Source organism: Bos grunniens, chromosome 8 (assembly GCF_055505025.1).
Source record: "Bos grunniens cultivar Pamir isolate PY7600 chromosome 8, Bosgru_T2T1.0, whole genome shotgun sequence".
Classification (NCBI taxonomy): domain Eukaryota; kingdom Metazoa; phylum Chordata; class Mammalia; order Artiodactyla; family Bovidae; genus Bos; species Bos grunniens.
The window spans coordinates 27,693,831-27,714,165 of NC_141172.1; the positions used below are offsets into that span (position 1 = coordinate 27,693,831).

Consider the following 20,335-nt stretch of genomic DNA (forward strand, 5'->3'; position numbering starts at 1 on the left):
CTCCTTTAGGATGGACTGGTTGGATCTCCTTGCAGTCCAAGGGACTCTCAAGAGTCTTCTCCATCATCACAGTTCAAAAGCATCAGTTCTTCGGCACTCAGCTTTCTTTACAGTCCAACTCTCACATTGATATATGACTACTGGAAAAACCTCCTTGACTAGATGGACCTTTGTTGACAATGTAATGTCTCTGCTTTTAAACATGCTGTCTAGGTTGGTCATAACTTTTCTTCCAAGGAGTAAGCATCTATTAATTAACCCAGTTAGTTAATTAAGCATCTATTAATTAACTATTAATATAGAGTTAATATGTTATAGATATAGATTTAAAAATTTTAGATCTATTATAGATTTTATAATTTTATATCTAAGTTATAATTTAGATATAAAAATTTTATATAGTTTTTTATCTTTATTATAGATAAAGTGAACCTCTTTACATTTTTATATTATCTCCTACATTTTTAATTGCAGGAAAATGCACATAATATAAAATTTGCCATATTAACCATTTTTAAACTGTATGGTCCAGTAGTGCTAAGTATATTCACTCAGTTGTGCAGCCAGTTTGAGAACTTTTTCATACCCCTTAAACAGTAACTCCCCATTTCCCGCTCTTCACAGTGGTTGGCAGTCACTGTTTTACTCTTTATTACTGTGGATTTGACTCTAGAGACTCTATATAGGTGGGATCGTGCAGTCTTTTTCTTCTTGTGCTGCCTATTTCCCTTATCCTAATATCCTCCAGGTATGTCCATGTTGCAGCATGTGTCAGAATTTCCTTCATTTTTGAGGCTGCATAATAATCTGTTGGATCTTTATACCAAATTTTGTTTATCTATTCATCCATCAATGTATATTTGGGTTGCTTCCACTTTTGACTGGGAACAATAATTCTATGAACATGTATATGCAAATATTTCATTCAGATGCTGCTTTCAGTTCTTTTAGATACATGCCTCAAGGTGGATTTGCTAGATCATGTAACATTTCTATTTTTAATTTTTTAAGGAACTGACATACTGTTTTCTCTAGTGGCTGCACCTTTGTACATTCCCACCAACAATACACACAGGTTTCAATTTCTCTACATCCTTGACAGTGCTCAGACATCAGAGCAGATCAGTCACTCAGTCGTGTCTGATTCTTTGTGACCCCATGAATCTTAGCACGCCGGGCCTCCCTGTCCATCACCAACTCCCGGAGTTCATTCAAACTCAGGTCCCTCGAGTCGGTGATGCCATCCAGCCATCTCATCCTCTGTCATCCCCTTCTCCTCCTGTCCCCAGTCCCTCCCAGCATCAGAGTCTTTTCCAATGAGTCAACTCTTCACATGAGGTGGCCAAAGTACAGGAGTTTCAGCTTTAGCATCATTCCTTCCAAAGAAATCCCAGGGCTGATCTCCTTCAGAATGGACTGGTTGGATCTCCTTGCAGTCCAAGGGACTCTCAAGAGTCTTCTCCAACACCACACTTCAAAAGCATCAATTCTTTGGCGCTCAGCCTTCTTTGCAGTCCAACTCTCACATCCGTAAATGACCACGGGAAAAACCATAGCCTTGACTAGACGGACCTTTGTTGGCAAAGTAATGTCTCTGCTTTTGAATATGCTATCTAGGTTGGTCATAACTTTCCTTCCAAGGAGTAAGCGTCTTTTAATTTCATGGCTGCAGTCACCATCTGTAGTGATTTTGGAGCCCTGAAAAATAAAGTCTGACACTGTTTCCACTGTTTCCCCATCTATTTCCCAAGAAGTGATGGGACCAGATGCCATGATCTTCGTTTTCTGAATGTTGAGCTTTAAGCCAACTTTTTCACTCTCCACTTTCACTTTCATCAAGAGGCTCTTTAGTTCCTCTTTACTTTCTGCCATCAGGGTGGTGTCATCTGCATATCTGAGGTTATTGATATTTCTCCCAGCAATCTTGATTCCAGCTTGTGCTTCTTCCAGTCCAGCGTTTCTCATGATGTACTCTGCATATAAGTTAAATAAACAGGGTGACAACATACAGCCTTGATGAACTCCTTTTCCTATTTGGAACCAGTCTGTTGTTCCATGTCCAGTTCTAACTGTTGCTTCCTGACCTGCATACAAATTTCTCAAGAGGCACATCAGGTGGTCTGGTATTCCCATCTCTTTCAGAATTTTCCACAGTTTATTGTGATCCACACAGTCAGAGGCTTTGGCTTAGTCAATAAAGCAGAAATAGATGTTTTTCTGGAACTCTCTTGCTTTTTCCATGATCCAGCAGATGTTGGCAATTTGATCTCTGGTTCCTCTGCCTTTTCTAAAACCAGATTGCACATCAGGAAGTTCACAGTTCACATATTGCTGAAGGCTGGCTTGGAGAACCTTGAGCATTACTTTACTAGCATGTGAGATGAGTGCAATTGTGCGGTAGTTTGAGCATTCTTTGGCATTGCCTTTCTTTGGGATTGGAATGAAAACTGACCTTTTCCAGTCCTGAGGCCACTGCTGAGTTTTCCAGATTTGCTGGCATATTGAGTGCAGCACTTTCACAGCATCATCTTTCAGGATTTGGAGTAGCTCAACTGGAATCCCATCACCTCCACTAGCTTTGTTCGTAGTGATGCTTTCTAAGGCCCACTTGACTTCACATTCCAGGATGTCTGGCTCTAGGTCAGTGGTCACACCATCGTGATTATCTGGATCGTGAAGATCTTTTTTGTACAGTTCTTCTGTGTATTCTTGCCATTTCTTCTTAATATCTTCTGCTTCTGTTAGGTCCATACCATTTCTGTCCTTTATCGAGTCCATCTTTGCATGAAATGTTCCTTTGGTATCTCTGATTTTCTTGAAGAGATCTCTAGTCTTTCCCATTCTGTTGTTTTCCTCTATTTTTTTGCATTGATCACTGAAGAGGGCTTTCTTATCTCCTTGCTATTCTTTGGAACTCTGCATTCAGATGTTTATATCTTTCCTTTTCTCCTTTGCTTTTTGCTTCTCTTCTTTTTTTTTTTTAATTTAATTTTATTTTTTAACTTTACAGTATTGTATTGGTTTTGCCATGTATCGAAATGAATCCACCACAGGTATACTTGTGTTTCCCATCCTGAACTCTCCTCCCTCCTCCCTCCCCATACCATCCCTCTGGGTCTTTTCATAGCTATTTGTAAGGCCTCCCCAGACAGCCATTTTGCTTTTTTGCATTTCTTTTCCATGGGGATGGTCTTGATCCCTGTCTCCTGTACAATGTCACGAACCTCATTCCATAGTTCATCAGGCACTCTGTCTATCAGATCTAGGCCCTTAAATCTATTTCTCACTTCCACTGTATAATCATAAGGGATTTGATTTAGGTCATACCTGAATGGTCTAGTGGTTTTCCCTACTTTCTTCAATTTCAGTCTGAATTTGGCAATAAGGAGTTCATGGTCTGAGCCACAGTCAGCTCCTGGTCTTGTTTTTGCTGACTGTATAGAGCTTCTCCATCTTTGGCTGCAAAGAATATAATCAATCTGATTTTGGTGTTGACCATCTGGTGATGTCCAACACAAGTTTTCTCTTGTGTTGTTGGAAGAGGGTGTTTGCTATGACCAGTCCATTTTCTTTGCCCTGCTTCATTCCGTATTCCAAGGCCAAATTTGCCTGTTATTCCAGGTGTTTCTTGACTTCCTACTTTTGCATTCCAGTCCCCTATAATGAAAAGGACATCTTTTTTGGGTGTAAGTTCTAAAAAGTCTTGTAGGTCTTCATAGAACTGTTCAACTTCAGCTTCTTCAGCGTTACTGGTTGGGGCATAGACTTGGATTACTGTGATGTTGAATGGTTTGCCTTGGAAATGAACAGAGATCATTCTGTCATTTTTGAGATTGCATCCAAGTACTGTATTTCGGATGCTTTTGTTGACCATGATGGCCACTCCATTTCTTCTGAGGGATTCCTGCCCGCAGTAGTAGATATAATGGTCATCTGAGCTAAATTCATCCATTCCAGTCCATTTCAGTTTGCTGATTCCTAGAATGTCGATATTTACTCTTGCCATCTCTTGTTTGACCACTTCCAATTTGCCTTGATTCATGGACCTGACATTCCAGGTTCCTATGCAATATTGCTCTTTACAGCATTGGACCTTGCTTCTATCACCAGTCACATCCACAGCTGGGTATTCTTTTTGCTTTGGCTCCATCCCTTCATTCTTTCTGGAGTTATTTCTCCACTGATCTCCAGTAGCATATTGGGCACCTACTGACCTGGGGAGTTTCTCTTTCAGTATCCTATCATTTTGCCTTTTCATACTGTTCATGGGGTTCTCAAGGCAAGAATACTGAAGTGGTAATTTTCTTTTCTTTTTTTAAATCTGTTTTGTTTGTTTTTTGGTAGTAGGCATGCTAATGGGTGTAAGATTTTTTTTTAACAACTTTTTATATAGAGTAATTGCAAAAGGAAAAATATTTACTTTGATTTGAGTGGAAACTCAATGTAAAGCCACATCATTTTAAAATTTAACTGAGATAAAGCTCCATAAAAATTTTCTTCAAAAAATGGGTTTCAGAAAATTGCAGTTCAGTAAAATTTTTAAGGCTTTTGAACAAATTTACTAATATTTATTTTTGTGGAACTAATTTGGCCATTTTTCATTAATTTGTTCCTTTGAACACTCATTTTTCATACCAGATATAGCATTGTGATAGTAGAAAAAACATTGTCCCTGTCATTAAGGGAATTATTTGTGATTAAATGCCACATATTTGCAAATTAGATGAAAAAATGAATATGTTTTAAAGTAAGTGTATATGTGAGAAATGGGAGGTAAAGACAAATCTTTTTTTTTTAAGTGAAAACATTTGTAGGCTATTTTTTCCTCCAAAGGAGTAGGGTAGCTTGCTTCTGTTTTCCTACAAAGACAAGGGTTTTGGTTCAATAGAATAAATTCTAATGTTTGAATGTCCGTCCTTTGTAGTATAGACTAATACATACCACCACTGAGTGAGACCTTTGTATATGGTTTCCCCTTATTTTCCACTTGGAATTGATTCCAAGCTTCACTGTCGATACCACAGTCTTTGGATGCTCAAGTTCCATACTCTGCCCTCTGTATCCACAGATTCCTCATTCGCGGATTCAATCAGCCACAGATCCTAAACATAGCCCCAATCTGGTTTGTTGATTAGAAGCATAATAGATTGTTTTTTGAGTGGGGGGATGGTCTTTAATAGGGAAGGTAATGTGGTATTGATATTTGTGATTTTCATAGTGAATAACTTGTCAGATCTTGGAAGTGAGAGATCATTATCAGCTATCTTCGGCACCTAGAAATAAAGCAACCTTCTTTGACTTGGTTAAGTAGCATCCTTAACCTCCCATAGACAAGCTGTTTACTGATTAAAACACCAGCATGTGTTAATGGTGATTTCTGATATTTGTACTGAAAGCAAGAGTATTTCAGTATGAAGGACTCTCAAAGCCTCATCATTTTGGTTTTTTGTCCCTTCCCACCTGTGTTGTCACAGCCTGAAATGTATAAATAATCAGTCTGTCTTGGAATGATTTCTTATTTCTACTTAACTTGCAAAAAAGAAAAACCCAAATTCATAAGTGGTATAGATGTGAAATGGCCACCTTTGTCAGATAGATGTCACGCACGATATGGTTGCTTCTGTTAATATGTATTAGCCTTGGGCTATAGCAGGTAGAGTCACTTTCAAAAGGAAAAATGTCCTGAAAGAAGATCCTCTGTGTTAGCTTCATGCAGTTAGAAGTTTGTGGGGATTTTAGGTGCTTTACCTGTATTTCAGAACCATTTTGTCTAATTTTATGACATAATTTCGTCCCCCAAAGCACCTAACCTGGGAGAACTGGTAAGCTGTAAACATAATGATCTGGGGAGGGTGTTCTCCTTTCTGCATTTTTAATGGGGAGAAGGCCATCTGCTTCTCCACATGGAAGCGTTACCCTCTTTCACACAAAGCCAACCCGATTAGGGGCCGGAGCCACAGGAAGAGGCTGCCTGCTTGCTCCTCACTGCTTTACCTTTCATTAAATTAATAAAGCTCTTACTTTATTTACAGTTCAAACTTACTATTATTTTACCTAAGGTCACTTAACTCAGAGGCGAGCACCTAAAAAAACTTTTTGAGTGGTGAGAGTGATAAAGTGAAAAAAGGCTAGAGTAAACCCCTTAATCAAATGGTGTGTTGTAGTATTAACCTTGATATTCTTTTCATTTGAAGTATTTTCATTGAATTTAGTGAGGCATAAAAATGCTAAACATATATATTTTTAAATTTTTAAATGATCCCTCTGAAACCTAATAGCTGTTAGTGCTGCCTCTTAAGTAGGCTATTTTTTGTTTTTGTGAGTAAACTGTATGTGTTTTGCTTCAAGACTCCAGCGACTACTCTGTCGATGACGACTGTCTAGTGAAACTGCTCAAAGGATGCTGCCTGAAGAACCTACAGCGGCCCTTGCAAGCAGAACTGTGCTTCAATCATATTATCCAAAGGTAAAAGCAGACGATGAAACCAGCTTGAGTGCAAATCGCGGTTTCTGGGGAATCGCTGTGAGAAAGTGATGCTTTTGTCTCTGCTGCTAACCTTTTTTCACTTGATGTTGTCAGAAAGAGAATCCAGTAATGTTTTCTTTATTCTGTGAGAAAGAAATGATAACCTAAGTGAACATGGCTTTATGCTTTTCTGCGTGGTGTTTAGAGGTGACTCACGAAAGCTAAATTTAGAGCCAAGCTGACAGGTGTCTGTCTAAATTTTGGCAGTAACGTACTGAACATCTGATACTTTTTTTGATTTGTGCATTTGTCTGTCATTCATTTATTCTACCAATATTTGAGTACCCACTATGTGCCAGAAACTGTGATCCTGAATCCTAGGGTTTCAGAGTTGAATAAACAGACTAACCATCATTGTAATGATAATTTGGCAGGAAAGAACAACTGTGATAAATGCTATAACAGCTTCTCTTTTGGCAAGGGGCATTTTTCTAGGATGAATGATTATTATCCCCTCAGTAGCACTGATGATGATGTCCTGCTCCTTTGCTAATTAGAGAGTTGATCAAGGTTCTGTTGCCTGGCCCTCTTCTCTGCATCTGGATTCACAGATGCAGTTGTCTACAGGGGCCAGACAAGTAACCTTTCTGAGTGATGGTGGGAATGTGGATTAGAAGGCACTGCAGATCAGGGATATTGTGTGGTCTCTCTAAAGAGTACCGCCACTCCTGAACTCAAATTGATTATTTTTCTTGACAGTGTGGGCCCACTAGTAATAATGCCTACAATTTATCATTGAAAGCCTGGAATCTGAATTTTATGTAACATCTTCTGATTTTTAAAGCTTGGCTCAATTTTTTGGAAACCATTCTGTATACCAAATAAGTCACAGCCACAGACTTCTGCTTGACGTCTTCTGTTTGATATCATGTGCTTTCCCATCTATAACTACTGATCCTCTTCTGACCATATTTTCTGAGAATGTAGGAGGACTGCTGTCCTTATAAGAAGAGGAAAGACTCAATGTCTATTTCTCAAATTAATAACATGCTGTCTTTAGTAAATTTGTTAAAGAAGTATCCATTGAGCTCCCTCTTATTGACATTTTTATTAGGATCAAAAGGATGACTTATTTGGGCTATTTGTTGTGTCTTTTGAATCTCATAGTGGATAGTTTGCTGGTGTGTTTTATAGTTTTGGATTGTGAACTCAACTTCAATGAGTTTTATCTTGAGACTCCAGTGAGGCTAGGACTGAGGAAGAGTCTCTTTCTAAGCACTGTGCTTTTATTTCTGCCAGATGCCCCAAAGGCTTTTCTCAGCCTGGACGACTTTCATGTTAATTTTGTTGCTTAGAGGTTCTTGGATTATTTGGGCCACATAAATTTGAATTGCATGTTCAGGTGAGGACAGGCCCATTGATTATTAATTTCTTAAGGGATTTGCTTTTTTCTTCCTACCTAGAGAATAGGCCAGTCTTCCCAGATGGCGCTAGGGGTTAAGAACCCACCTGCCAATGCCGAAGACATAAGAGACGTGGGTTTGATCTCTGGGTCAGAAAGATCCCCTGGGGAAGGGCACGGCAAGCCATTCCAGTATTCTTGCCTGGAGAATCCCATGAGTGGAGGAGCCTGATGGTCTATAGTCCATAGGGTTGCAGAGTCAGACACGAATGAAGCAACTGAGCACAGAGTGTAGGCCACAGAGCCAACTGCCCTTGGCTTCCTCCTGTGCCACGAGTGGGTTCTCTACCCTTTCACGAGTGCGTCGTCTACCCTTTCTGTGGTGGAGCTGGGCCCCAGCTTTACATAGTGGTCTCAGCCCCTGCTCTACATATTATGTGGACCCAAGGTCTCACCTCCTGTGTGGACAGAGAGACACAAAGCCTTGGCTGAGACAGACCCAGGAGTACTTTGGCATCTTCAACACAATTAGAGTTCTGGTTTTGTTTTTGGTTTGAGAGTCTTCCTTATGTTCTTGTGAGCTGAGCTCTCCTTTTAAAGGGGTGTTGCTCTTATTTGTTTCAGCGCTTCTAGATATTGGGAAGTCAGATAATTTCCATAATACTGCTGTAAACGGAAGTGTCGGCCCCTTCTTTCTTGACATTTTGAAGCATTATAAGACAAACAGTGTAAAGAGAGTTAAACCTTGGTGAAAAACAAGTGGAGTCATTTTCTAAATGGAGTCACTTCTGAACATGTTCATGATCTTGTCCTTTCTAGGATAATGTCTACGTGAAAAGGCAGGAAACAATGTGCAGTGCTGGATTTAGACTAAGGGATAAAATGAGAGTGACAGAGGAAATCCCTGGTGCTCCAGTGGTTAGGACTTTGTGCTTCCACTGCAGGGCCATGAGTTAAATTTTCCCTGATTGGGGAACTAAGATCCTGTATGCCATAGAGTGAGACCAAAAAAAAAAAGGAATATATTAAAAGCATACTGTTTATTGCCATGGTTTATTATATTCTTTAACTGTATAATGACAGCTTTTCTCTAGTAATAGACTTAGTGCTATACCTATTTTCATAAGAATGGGGAAAAATATATATGTTGAAAAAAGAATGATATGTTCTTTCTTCTGTTGAGATTTAATTACTTTTCATTCACTCTTTTAGTGAAAAGCTACTGAAGTATGACCACTACCTAGTGCCATTTACTCTGTTTGAATTGGCATTTTTGTATAAAAACCAAGGAGAAATTGACAAGGCCATAAAGGTCCTAGAAACTGCAAGGTAAGTGGTAACGGCAGCTTTCCTTGACTGCTATGGAGTCGGGAATATCAATACTATTTTTACAACAGCAATAACTTGATACACTTAAAAATGAATGTATTAATGAAAAATTATTCATTATATTACCTTTGCTAATTTATGCTTAATTTCTACTTGTGGCTTTTGTTAGAATTGTGCAATTTTCAAGCTTCTTAATGCCTGACCCTATGACTGTTTACAAATGTTGTGATTTGGGGGTACCTACAGGACAGATTTCTAACCTATTCTCTTCTGTATCAGGGGTCAGAAAACTTTTTCTGTAAAGGGCCAGTTAACACTTTTGGCTTTGTAGTAGAGGGTCTCCATTGTACGTACTCAGTAGTATTGAAAGTGGCCATAGAAGACAATATGTAAATAAATGAGTGTGCCCAGAGTTGGCCATAATTTTGGTTATAGTTTGCTGACCTTTGGTATATTCCACCATCTCTCTCATTTCATTAAAAAGCCTCTCATTTGAAGAAGCCCTTTGAATCTTCCTGACTCTTTCTTCTTTCTGGCTATTGTGGCAATTTCATAGCACTTTATCAATCCTGGTGGACAGTGGTGCTCAGATTTCCTTTGATCGTGGTTCATTTACTGGGGACACAAGTCCTGTGGTCTGCTTGCTTTGAACACTACTTGCAGTGGAGAAAGAATGCCATGATAGCTCTAGGTCATAACTAGCTTAATAACTCATTGGTTTGTTCATTTCCTTAAGTTTAGCAAGTATTCACTGAGTACCTATTATGTGCCAGACACTAGAGAAGGTTCTAGACAAACAACTGTGCATCAACAGGCAATGTTTCTGCTTCCTAAATTGTGGAGTATTGGTAAATACACAGATAAGAAAAATAGCAATGATTTATGCTTCATTGAGATTTATGATATGATACAAGGTACCTGGGTATTACTTTAGACTGTTAATTCTGAAAGGTTTCCTTGAGGAGGTGCTATGTAGCTGAGATTAGCATAATTAAAGCCAGTCCTGAGAAGATCTGTCACCAGAAGACTGGATGAGGAGCATTCCTGGCTGGGGATAGGAGGGGGAGGGTATCAAGATACTAGGTTGATAACGATGCTTTACTGAAATGGGGAATACTTAGAGGAGCAGGGTTGAAGAGAGGAAAAAAAAACATGTTTCTGTTTGGACTCTGTTATTTTGAGGTGCCTATAGGTATTCATATGGAGATGGTGAATTTACAGTCATTTATATGAGCATGTAGTTCAGTGTAAAGGTCAAGGCCAGTTGTAGATATTTGAATGTCACCAGGACAGAGACAGTGATATTTAAAACTGTGGTGGGGTCATTTGGGGATATAGCTAGAGGAGATCCAGCACAGAGCCTTGAGCTATGCAGTTATTTTAGAGATTAAATAGTAAGATTAAAGAAGTGGCCATGAGTTAGGATGACATCCTGGAGAGCCAAGTGAACAAAATGTTTCAAAAGAAGAGTGGGAGGCTGTGAAGATGGTTGCCAAGAGGTCAAGCAAGGTGAGACCAGAGAAGTGGCTGCTGAATTTGGCAGCATGAAGATCATCAGCAACTTGGACAAGTAAAGTGAGAAAGTGGAGTCAGCCATTCCACTTTTTTATTTTATTAACCTAGAGATATGAGAAAGTCACTTTTAAAGTTAGTTTCTTGAGAGTGAGTATGACTGCCATTTCAGCTAACGTTCATGTATCTTCAAATCTAGCCATTAGAAAATTTGGGACTAAAAGTACTGTTTCTAAGTATTTATCATGTGGACATATTTAGTGTTATCAAACGGTAAAGAATCCGCCTGCAATGCGGGAGTCTGGGGTTTGATACCTGGGTTCAGAAGATCTCCTGGAGAAGGAAATGGCTACCCACTCCAGTATTCTGGCCTAGAGAATTCCATGGACAGAGGAGCCTGGCAGGCTACAGTCCATGGGGTTGCAGAGAGTTGGACAAGACTGAGCAGCTTTCACTTTCAAGTAATACATAAGGCAAATATATAGCAATGAAAATAAAAGACCAGTAATTCACTGAGAAAGAGAAAGACCAGCAGTGATCAAAAAGTCAACACTAACTCAAGACAGTGCTAGTGATGTCAACATAGACAAACTTCCCAATAATTTCAAGACTGTTGATTATCTGCAGTTCTCCTTGTACAGTAGGAGCTTTGCAAAGCTGCCCAGGTTAATTAGGGAAATACTCAATTACATCCTTTGAAATTCTAGTAAGATGTTGGTTTAGCTTATGAATAATAACCCTTAGCAAGGTTACCAGTAAGTAACCTTTAGACCTGTATAACATAAAGGGCTGTAGAAAGAAGTGAATGCCACTGCAGAGAAAGATATAACTCTCCCATGGGCCAAGGTGGTGTGTGTGAGAGTAGAGCCCAAGATCCAAGCCACTCCATTTTTCTGAGTCTGAACAATTCTAGCAAAAAGAAGTCAGTGCGGATGATATAAGTGAAGTTTTAAAGTAATCTGTGAATTTCTAATTCCCCTCCTGACATTGTCACATTGTAATTATTGACTAAACCATTGACATTTGCCTGTGAGAATTGGAGTAAGTAATTTTGTTGTCAGTGTTCTTTCATGAGTGTGTGTGTGTGTGTGTGTATTTAACTTAAATTTTTTTTTGAGGGGGTGAATGATCATATTCACCTTGTTTATACGAGGTTGCCTAAAATTTCCAGTTTAGAAAAGGAGATCAGCTATTTAAAAATAGTTCACAAATTTTTTTAAGTCCTCAGCATAACCTTCTTGCTGTTTGGGAGAAGTACAAACCTTGCTATTCAAAGTAGGATTTTTAGACCACCACCTGGAAACTTCTAGAAATACAGAATATTGTCATCCCCCCCTCCACCCAGGAACAGAATCTGCATTTTAACAAAATCCACTGTTATGCATAGTGATGTTTGAGAGTAAATAAAGAATGAAGGTGAGAAGAAGGAGAGGAGGGTGGTGGTACCCTGGTTTATAAAGGAATTTTGACATTAAAATTTTATTGTTTTCTGTCTTTAGAAATAACTACAAAGATTACTCGCTGGAGTCAAGACTACACTTCAGAATTCAGGCAGCTCTTCACCTCTGGAAAAAATCGTCTTCAGATTGATCAGAACATGAAGGATGGACTTTTCTCTCAATTCATACCGGCGTATACTATAGATTAGGCCTTGTATTAAAGTGGAAAAATGATCTTGTGAATGAGAGACAAAAAACTAATTTTACTGTCAATATTTTCTATAATTTGTGTGGTTTATTCTTGGTCTACTTAAGTGTTTTTTTTTTTCTCTATAGAATGATGATCAGTAATATCTTGAAAACTCTTATATTTTGCATCTTCAAAAGGAATTTCAAATTAATTAGAATTGGAGAGTGAAGAAGTCTTTTAAAGGACTCACAGGTACAATAAAGTCTAAATAGATTATTTATTTTTTTAAATGTGGAAATGAATATCATGTAGGTAGTAAATGGCTTATAACCTGAGCCATATTTAGATTTGTTGGGCAGTTAAACTTCAGAGATAGTTTGTTGCCTAGAATTTAAGTTTCAGAAAGAAAATAAGAAAAACCTACATTCAAAATAGCTTAATCTTTTTCAGAAAACTCCTGAAAAAGACAAGTAATGGGTGTGAACAGGACAGGGAACGTAGGTAATTGGTTGAAAGACCTGTATCTAGAAAAGATGAGATGTTATTATTTTTTATTCTTCATGTAAGTTAAAGGTGGTGGCATTTTTGAGAGACTGTCCTGTTTTTGAATGTACTTAAGTCTATCATCATATAACAAAACTCAGAAAACTCCATGTATCTAAAGGGAAAATTTATATTTTGGATTATTCTCAACCTTATCCATGAGAGCTAAAAAATATACATTGATTATTTTTCTTATAAAGTTCCTGCTGCTTTAAATGATATCAATAATTTTTACACTCATAATGTTGGTGTGAGGTCTAGTTTTCTAATCTTCCTAGCACTGTGATGTTTCCTTGTAAATATCTGGACTGTGCTTAGTCCTTTAATTTGCAGACACAATCAGGGCATAGAGTGGAAGAGAGCCTGACTGTATGGTGCTGGCTCTGCTGTCAGCAGTTACCAGGGTGACCTTTAGGGAGTTTTGGGCTCTCTCCGTCACCGTATTTTCCTCATCTGTGAAATGGAAAAAGAACAGATGACTTCCAAGGTCTCTTTCAGTTTTATAATTGTAGGTCTGTGTCTTAGGTATTTATTTTCAGCAACCGATGTTAAAATGTTTAATCCAAACCATTCCCACTTGGTGTGCGTGTTATTTTACAATCACCACTGCCTCCAGCCCCACACCCCCACCCCAGCTCTCCAATATGTATATACAGCGGCTCAGGACAAGATTGCATACAGAGTGACAAAAAACGATTTATGAATTGATGAATCAGGATTTTGTCTTATTTTTGTTAGGACGAATACCTTGTCCTGGAAGCCTCTGCAGTTGAACAAAAACAGCCCCTGACTGGCAGTCAGGAGCCCTGCTCTGTTAGTTAATAGTTCCTCAACACGGAACAAGTCATCAGCCCTTTCTAGGACTCAGTTGCCCCAGTGGAGATGGCAACACAGAGCTTGGTGTTTGTGAGGGCTCAGTGGAATGATGTGCGTGATAGCTTTTTTGGTAAATTGAAAGGCTTTGTGAATACGAGTTGTAATAGTTACGATTTTTATGTACAGATTACAGTATCAAAACTAAAGTATTGGCTGAGTCTGTGGTCTCTGATGTAAAATGAAAGAAGCGTGGAGATTCAAACAAATTTGGATTTATTCAGTGTTTAGCACTGACATGAGCTCACATTGTGAATTTGCGCCTTGATGTTTATTTCCTATTATAAGAGCCTCTGGGCTTCCCAGGTGGCCCTAGCGGTAAAGAACCCACCTGCTAATGCAGGAGACGTAAGAGACGTGGATTCGATCTGTGGGTTGGGAAGATCCCTGGAGGAGGGCTTGGCAACCCAGCTCCAGTATTTCTTGCCTGGAGAATCCCATGGACAGAGGAGCCTGGCGGGCTACAGTCCATAGGGTCGCAAAGAATTGGACATGACAGAAATGACTTCACACACATGCACACACGCCTAAAAGCCTGTATCCAGCAGGTATTTGATCTTATTTTCTTCACCGTACTAATTCTTGGCCAATACCGAGGATGTATTTCCAATGGAAAATGATGAATTCAACTATAGTTAGAGTACCACCCTTTCAGATAATATAGGTGGTAGATTTCCTCACATGCTATTAATATGAATTATAAAACTTTACGTGAGGACCAGACAAAAGAGGAAATAAATTAACTGCCATTACAATTAGTAGTGGAAAATCTGTTGAACAATTTCTTTAAATATTACTTGGGAAAAAAGTTTCCAAATTCCTTAGAAGAGCTTTGGTAGCATTAATTTTTTTTAATTAAAAAAAAATCTCTTATTGCTTTTGTGAGAAGCTATGAGTCAAAGCAAAAGTAAGTTAAAAAAAATGCTGTTTCTGATGTAAAATGGAAATGGTTTAAGTTATTGGAGGTTATTTTTGTTTTAACTCAGCATTACCAGAACAAATATAAAGAATTCATATCTCCAATTAAGATTTTTCCTTTGTTATTTGTTCTTATTATATTTGTATTTTTATTTCCTATCTGCTAACCTATCCAATAGATTTTTAAATGTTGTAGTGTCATTAATGCTACAAATATTCATCTGTTTCCTGCCATGTTCAAGATACCATGGCAGTACTAGTTTCCTGTGACCTCTGCTAATACTGCATTTATAGAGTTATTTTGTGACTCAGGGTGTTCTGTGAAGAATGAGTCCTGAAGTGACAATATTTTATCTGCTGTTTTAAGGGGCATTTGTAAGGAGGTTGGGCTGCCAATGTGTCTGACGGTGCAATTTGTGTAATTCTTGGTATAATTGCCTTAAAATTTTTTGTTTTTTTAAATGCAAAGCCAGAGATTGGCTTTATGTAAATTTAAGATCCTTGCCTGGAGAATCCCAGGGACGGGGGAGCCTGGTGAGCTGCTGTCTATGGGGTGGCACAGAGTCGGACACGACTGAAGCGACTTAGCAGCAGCAGCAGCAAACTTCAGATCCCTTGGAGAAGGGAATGGCTACCCACTCCAATATCCTTGCCTAGAGAATTCCATGGACAGAAGAACCTGGTGGGCTGTAATACAGTCCACGGGGTTGCAAAGAGTCAGACATGACTCAGCAACTAACAAACACAAACTTAAGACTTGAATAGATTAGCCTTTGTAATTTTGGTGGCAAGGAAAGCATGATTTCTGCTTGACAATGGAAGATCAACTGTATCAGCTCTTATATGAACATATGTTTTAATATTTCTTTGCTTCTTCTGGGTATAAGAAGGTCTCAAGTTATATAAGAAAAGGAGGTTCACTGATTCTTTGTCTCTACTACAAGTGCATAGAAGCTGTGGGTGAATTCCAGATTAATCAGTGTCAAAGATTATTAATGATCGAAACAATACAAGAGTATAACCATCTATTTTGCAAAGGAGTTTAGCAGAGTTATGTGATGATCATTCCTACCTGACCTGGAAGCTTATGGTTTGAGCTTTGAGGTCACTGTGAGTCTTTGTTCAGATTCAAATCAGTGGGATTGTGTAAAGAACAAGTTACCACCTTTCAAAGAAAAGTAAGTGTTTTCTCTTTTGAAGCTACTTTTAGAGGCAGTTACATTGTGATAGGCCCTAATAGCTGCTGCTGTTAATATTCATCATGATTTCATTTCTCATCTATTCTTTAAACCGAGTCTGTTGATGTTTCTGAATAGAGATTTTTCTTCATTTGAACTTTAAAAGTAATTTCGAAAAGATCTTTATAGTCAACTGAAAAAATTTCTGTCATTCTGATTAATTCTTCATTAATTTTTTTTGTATTTCTGTTTTTTCTTACTTAATCCGTATTTGTAAATCATAAATTCAAATACATTTAGTTAAAATAATGAAGACTCCAGTGACTATTCTGATGCCCTAAGAGTTTGTGATTCATAGGGCATGGAATGGATCTCAGAAAATGTAACCTCCCTACCCTCTCAACACTCTTGTTTCTCCTTCAGTCCTGCTCTCCAGTTATGGTAGCCACTGGCCACATGTCACCATAGAGCACTTGGAACTTGGCACATGTTGGGATGATGCTGAGAGTCAGGGAGCATTCATTTATACATACTTTCCCCTGTCATGCTTCCTGGGGTTCTGACTTATACCTGCTGCCTGCTGTGATCACCTTAAATCACCTGTCATGGTTCAAATATGTATCTGTGAGGTTTGCTTTTTCTGTTTTAAGTTCCCATAAACCTTCATTTCATTATATTTCATCTGCAGATAGTCATCGATCATTGGCCTGTTTGAACATTATTATTCTCTCCCTTCCTCAGTTCCTTATATACTAGACTGAGAGATTTTATTTTTAGGATTATTAGCTTAATCTGACTTTATAGACATTCCTTATTTTTTGAGATGTAACAGCACAAACTCTTAGTTTGTAGACGAAGAGACTCTCACTTTTAAGATGTTAGATTATATGATTAAAATATTTTCTAGGATTAACATTATTCTGAAGATTTGGGTGACCCACTTCAATCTCCTTATATTATTAGTGTTTCAATATCGACTCAACTAGGCTAATATTCTCCTTTAAAAATTTTAGGTACTAGTTACCCATTTAGAGAATAATTTGGCAAATAGTTTATTTAAAGATGTGTATTTGTCTTTTGCTGCTTATTATGTTTAATATGTGTATGATACCTAAGTGATATGCATACATGTAATTGACATATTTTAAAGCTCTTTAGACATTTCCTATGGGGCTTCCTTGGTGACTCAGTGGCAAAGAATCCACCTGCCAATGGGAAGGCCCCCTGGAGAAGGAAATGGCAACCCACTCCAGTAGGAAATCCCATGGATAGAGGAGCCTGGTAAACTGCAGTCCATGAGGTCACAAAGAGTCGGACATGACTTAGTGACTAAACATTTCTTGGTCAGATACATAAATAGGCAGATAGAAAACAGCTTCAGTTCAGTTCAGTCCAGTCACTCAGTCGTGTCTGACTCTTTGCAACCCCATGAATTGTACCACGCCAGGCCTCCCTGTCCATCACCAACTCCCAGAGTTCACTCAGACTCACGTCCATTGAGTCAGTGATGCCATCCAGCCATCTCATCCTCTGTCATCCCCTTCTCCTGCCCCCAATCCCTCCCAGCATCAGAGTCTTTTCCAATAAGTCAACTCTTTGCATGAGGTTGTAAAAGTACTGGAGTTTCAGCTTTAGCATCATTCCTTCCAAAGAAATCCCAGGGCTGATCTCCTTCAGAATGGACTGGTTGGATCTCCTTGCCATCCAAGGGACTCTCAAGAGTCTTCTCCAACACCACAGTTTAAAAGCATCAAGTCTTCAGCACTCAGCCTTCCTCACAGTCCAACTCTCACATCCATACATGACCACAGGAAAAACCATAGCCTTGACTAGATGGACCTTTGTTGGCAAAGAAAACAGCTTACAAATATTAAATAGATAATATTATTCTATACTGTTCTTTCAGAAGGAGTACAGGGTTTTCTCCCATTTTCCATTCCCCTAGACCAATTATTTACATATTTTTTCTTTATATTATTAGATTGCTTGTTGTAAAATCCTGTTTCTGCTCCTCATTGTTGGTAGTTTTGTCTTTTAAACATCCCTTAGATTTAGTTACTTTAGAATGTTGAAGTGTAATGAAAAGGACACACCAGAATTTAGCTTGAGGAGTAATAACTTCTGTGTTGAGTGTTAGCTGTTTGACCTTGATGTTAAAGTCCATTCCAGTCTGTTTATAATTTTGTAACCACAAAAAGAAATGATACAGGGGCTATGTAGTAGATTGAGAAGGCTGAGCAGGTTCTTGGCCTGATCTATCCCATAGGACAGTGTGGATCTAGCTTCACAGGAAGTCCAACCTTCATTCTGTCCAGTTTACAGATGTGTCAATGTAGTAATACTATAACACGACTCTGCGTGGAAGAAATTAAAGCAGCCACCTCACTGTATTTCACTAATAAAGAGAGTATACCAGTGCCTACAGATTAGATATTTCATAGGAAAACTAAAGGTACTTTAATACCTTCATTAAGTAAAACCTCATTGCATATTAATATATAATGTACCTTATATGTTAATCCAGTAGTTCTTAGACACACGTAATTTAAATGATGAATATAAGGGATGCTGGTATATCCCAGTGGGAGCTTTTGTTTTACTGCTACTTAATATTTTTTTTAATAAATTAGTTTTAAGTTTTTAGTTTGTGTTACATCATTTAGGGGAAAAAAAGTTAGTCTCAGTGTAACAGAACTGAAACCAGAGAAACCAGATAAAATGAACATGTTAAAGAATATTGCTTATTTCAGTTTTAAAGGAATTGCATTATTTTGAAGTGCTGGAAGGTCTTCCTCATTTCAAGGGAAGACTCTCCCTGCTTTAGAGTCATGCATTTTAATTCATTCTTGTCTATTGGAGCCAAGTGTCCAGGTGGCAACTTTGGGTATAGTAAAAAAGTTTAAATAGTTTTTGTTAGTTCACTTTTTTTCTTGAAGTGATTTTTTTCTTCATAGTGGACAAATGTTTCCTATATAGTGCTTTAAGAAAGTAATTTACACATAAAGAGAGATTATGGTAAACATTATAAATCTTAGGCTATTACTTTAATGGCTTCCAAAGACAGTACCACTGGGTTCTGTGTAACTAAGATTTGTGGAAGGAGAACACATGTGTTTCACTGTTACGTGCTATCCAGAAAAATTACTTAATTCTCAACAGTGTATTGCATTCTCGTGTTATGTTAGGGGAGAATTTTATAGCTAAGTAGTTTATTTAAAAATATTTTCTTCCTTTGCTAACTGCCAACATCCGAACACCTGAATGAATACCAGCAGATTCATTTGTATACTAGTGTTTTAAAATATTTATTTGCAGATGTTTATAGAACTCTTGAATTTTTTGATGTAAGTTGCTGAATCATATGTAAAAGCAAAATATATATTTAATAAGTGAGAGGTATTATTTTATTACTGAGGCTTATTTCCAAAGCAAATTTATTTTGTAGGTACTTCACTTGGAAAATTTTGCTTTGACTTAAAATGCACAAACAAATCTGTCTAGAGATCTGGTCACCAAAAACCTTCATGTTACCTTGACATGTAGGGGGATTTTAATTACAGGCCATAGCGTTTTTGCAAATCACTGTTGGTTTCCTGTTGAATCATCAAACCTACCTGTACGTACCTTAAAATGTAATGTTTTATTAGTAAACATTTTCAGCATTTTACCTCACTTTTTCTCTTCTCATTACATTTGAACTTAAATCCTGTCTTCCCCATTCCCTGTGGTCACAGTTTTACAGAGCAAAATATGTTTAGAAATGGAAGGTGTGACTTCTAGGTAAGAGGAATGTGTTTAGTAGCATCCATCTGCTGATCAAGTAGGCATTGGATCTGGCATTAGAAAGTGAAATGGCTTGTAGGTATAAAAGCATTTTATCAGTATAAGTCAAGAAGAAAGAAGAAAACTGAACTTCTGATGTTTTTAATATCAAAACTGTGTTCCAAAATGGGTGTTCATTTGCTGATTTTGTGTAATGTTATCATCTATGATGTGTAAGCTCATGCTGATGTGAGATATAAATTTTCAACATGAAGACATCAGTTCTTGTAGCCTATATTTAACATTAAGACATTTTTGAAAACAAATATCATCTTAGAAACTGTATTTTTAAGTGCAAATAAACCAGCCCATCTTGAAAGTCAGTGTTTTATTTTTCATTCCTTAGTATTTATAGAATACTCTGCATTATTAGATGTGTGTTTAAGTTGCTGGATACTCTTGGAATTTTTTATTTTCATATTGATTTACTGGTTTACCTACAATGTGCAATTGAATTATTATTTAAATAAATTACACTTGATAGAATTAAAGTCTTCTGGTTGGTCTACATGTGAAAGATGTACACAGCACCTGTTTTGCTGATATTTAATTGTAGTGTGATGTACACTTGAATGTTTGTTTCTTGGTAAGATGGTTTTATTTATAGCTGATTTATAGTATTACATGAGTTTCAGGTGTACAGCATGGTGATTCAGAATTTTA

At 37.8% G+C, this 20,335-nt stretch overlaps 1 protein-coding gene across 11 annotated transcripts in view; it reads left to right on the forward strand.

Annotated features, from left to right (window-relative positions):
* Positions 1–12,421, forward strand: part of TTC39B (tetratricopeptide repeat domain 39B) — a 148,503-nt gene extending 136,082 nt beyond the window's left edge. For all 11 annotated transcript variants that reach the window (XR_015169530.1, XR_015169531.1, XM_086415056.1 and 8 more), the window contains 3 exons: positions 6,349–6,466; positions 9,081–9,197; positions 12,209–12,421. Coding sequence is in view for 9 of the 11 variants with exons in the window: in XM_086415056.1 (XP_086271182.1) it covers positions 6,349–6,466; positions 9,081–9,197; positions 12,209–12,299 (326 nt within the window). In the remaining 2 variants the exon portion in view is untranslated. The remainder of the gene's footprint in view (positions 1–6,348; positions 6,467–9,080; positions 9,198–12,208) is intronic.
* Positions 12,422–20,335: the final 7,914 nt, after the last annotated feature.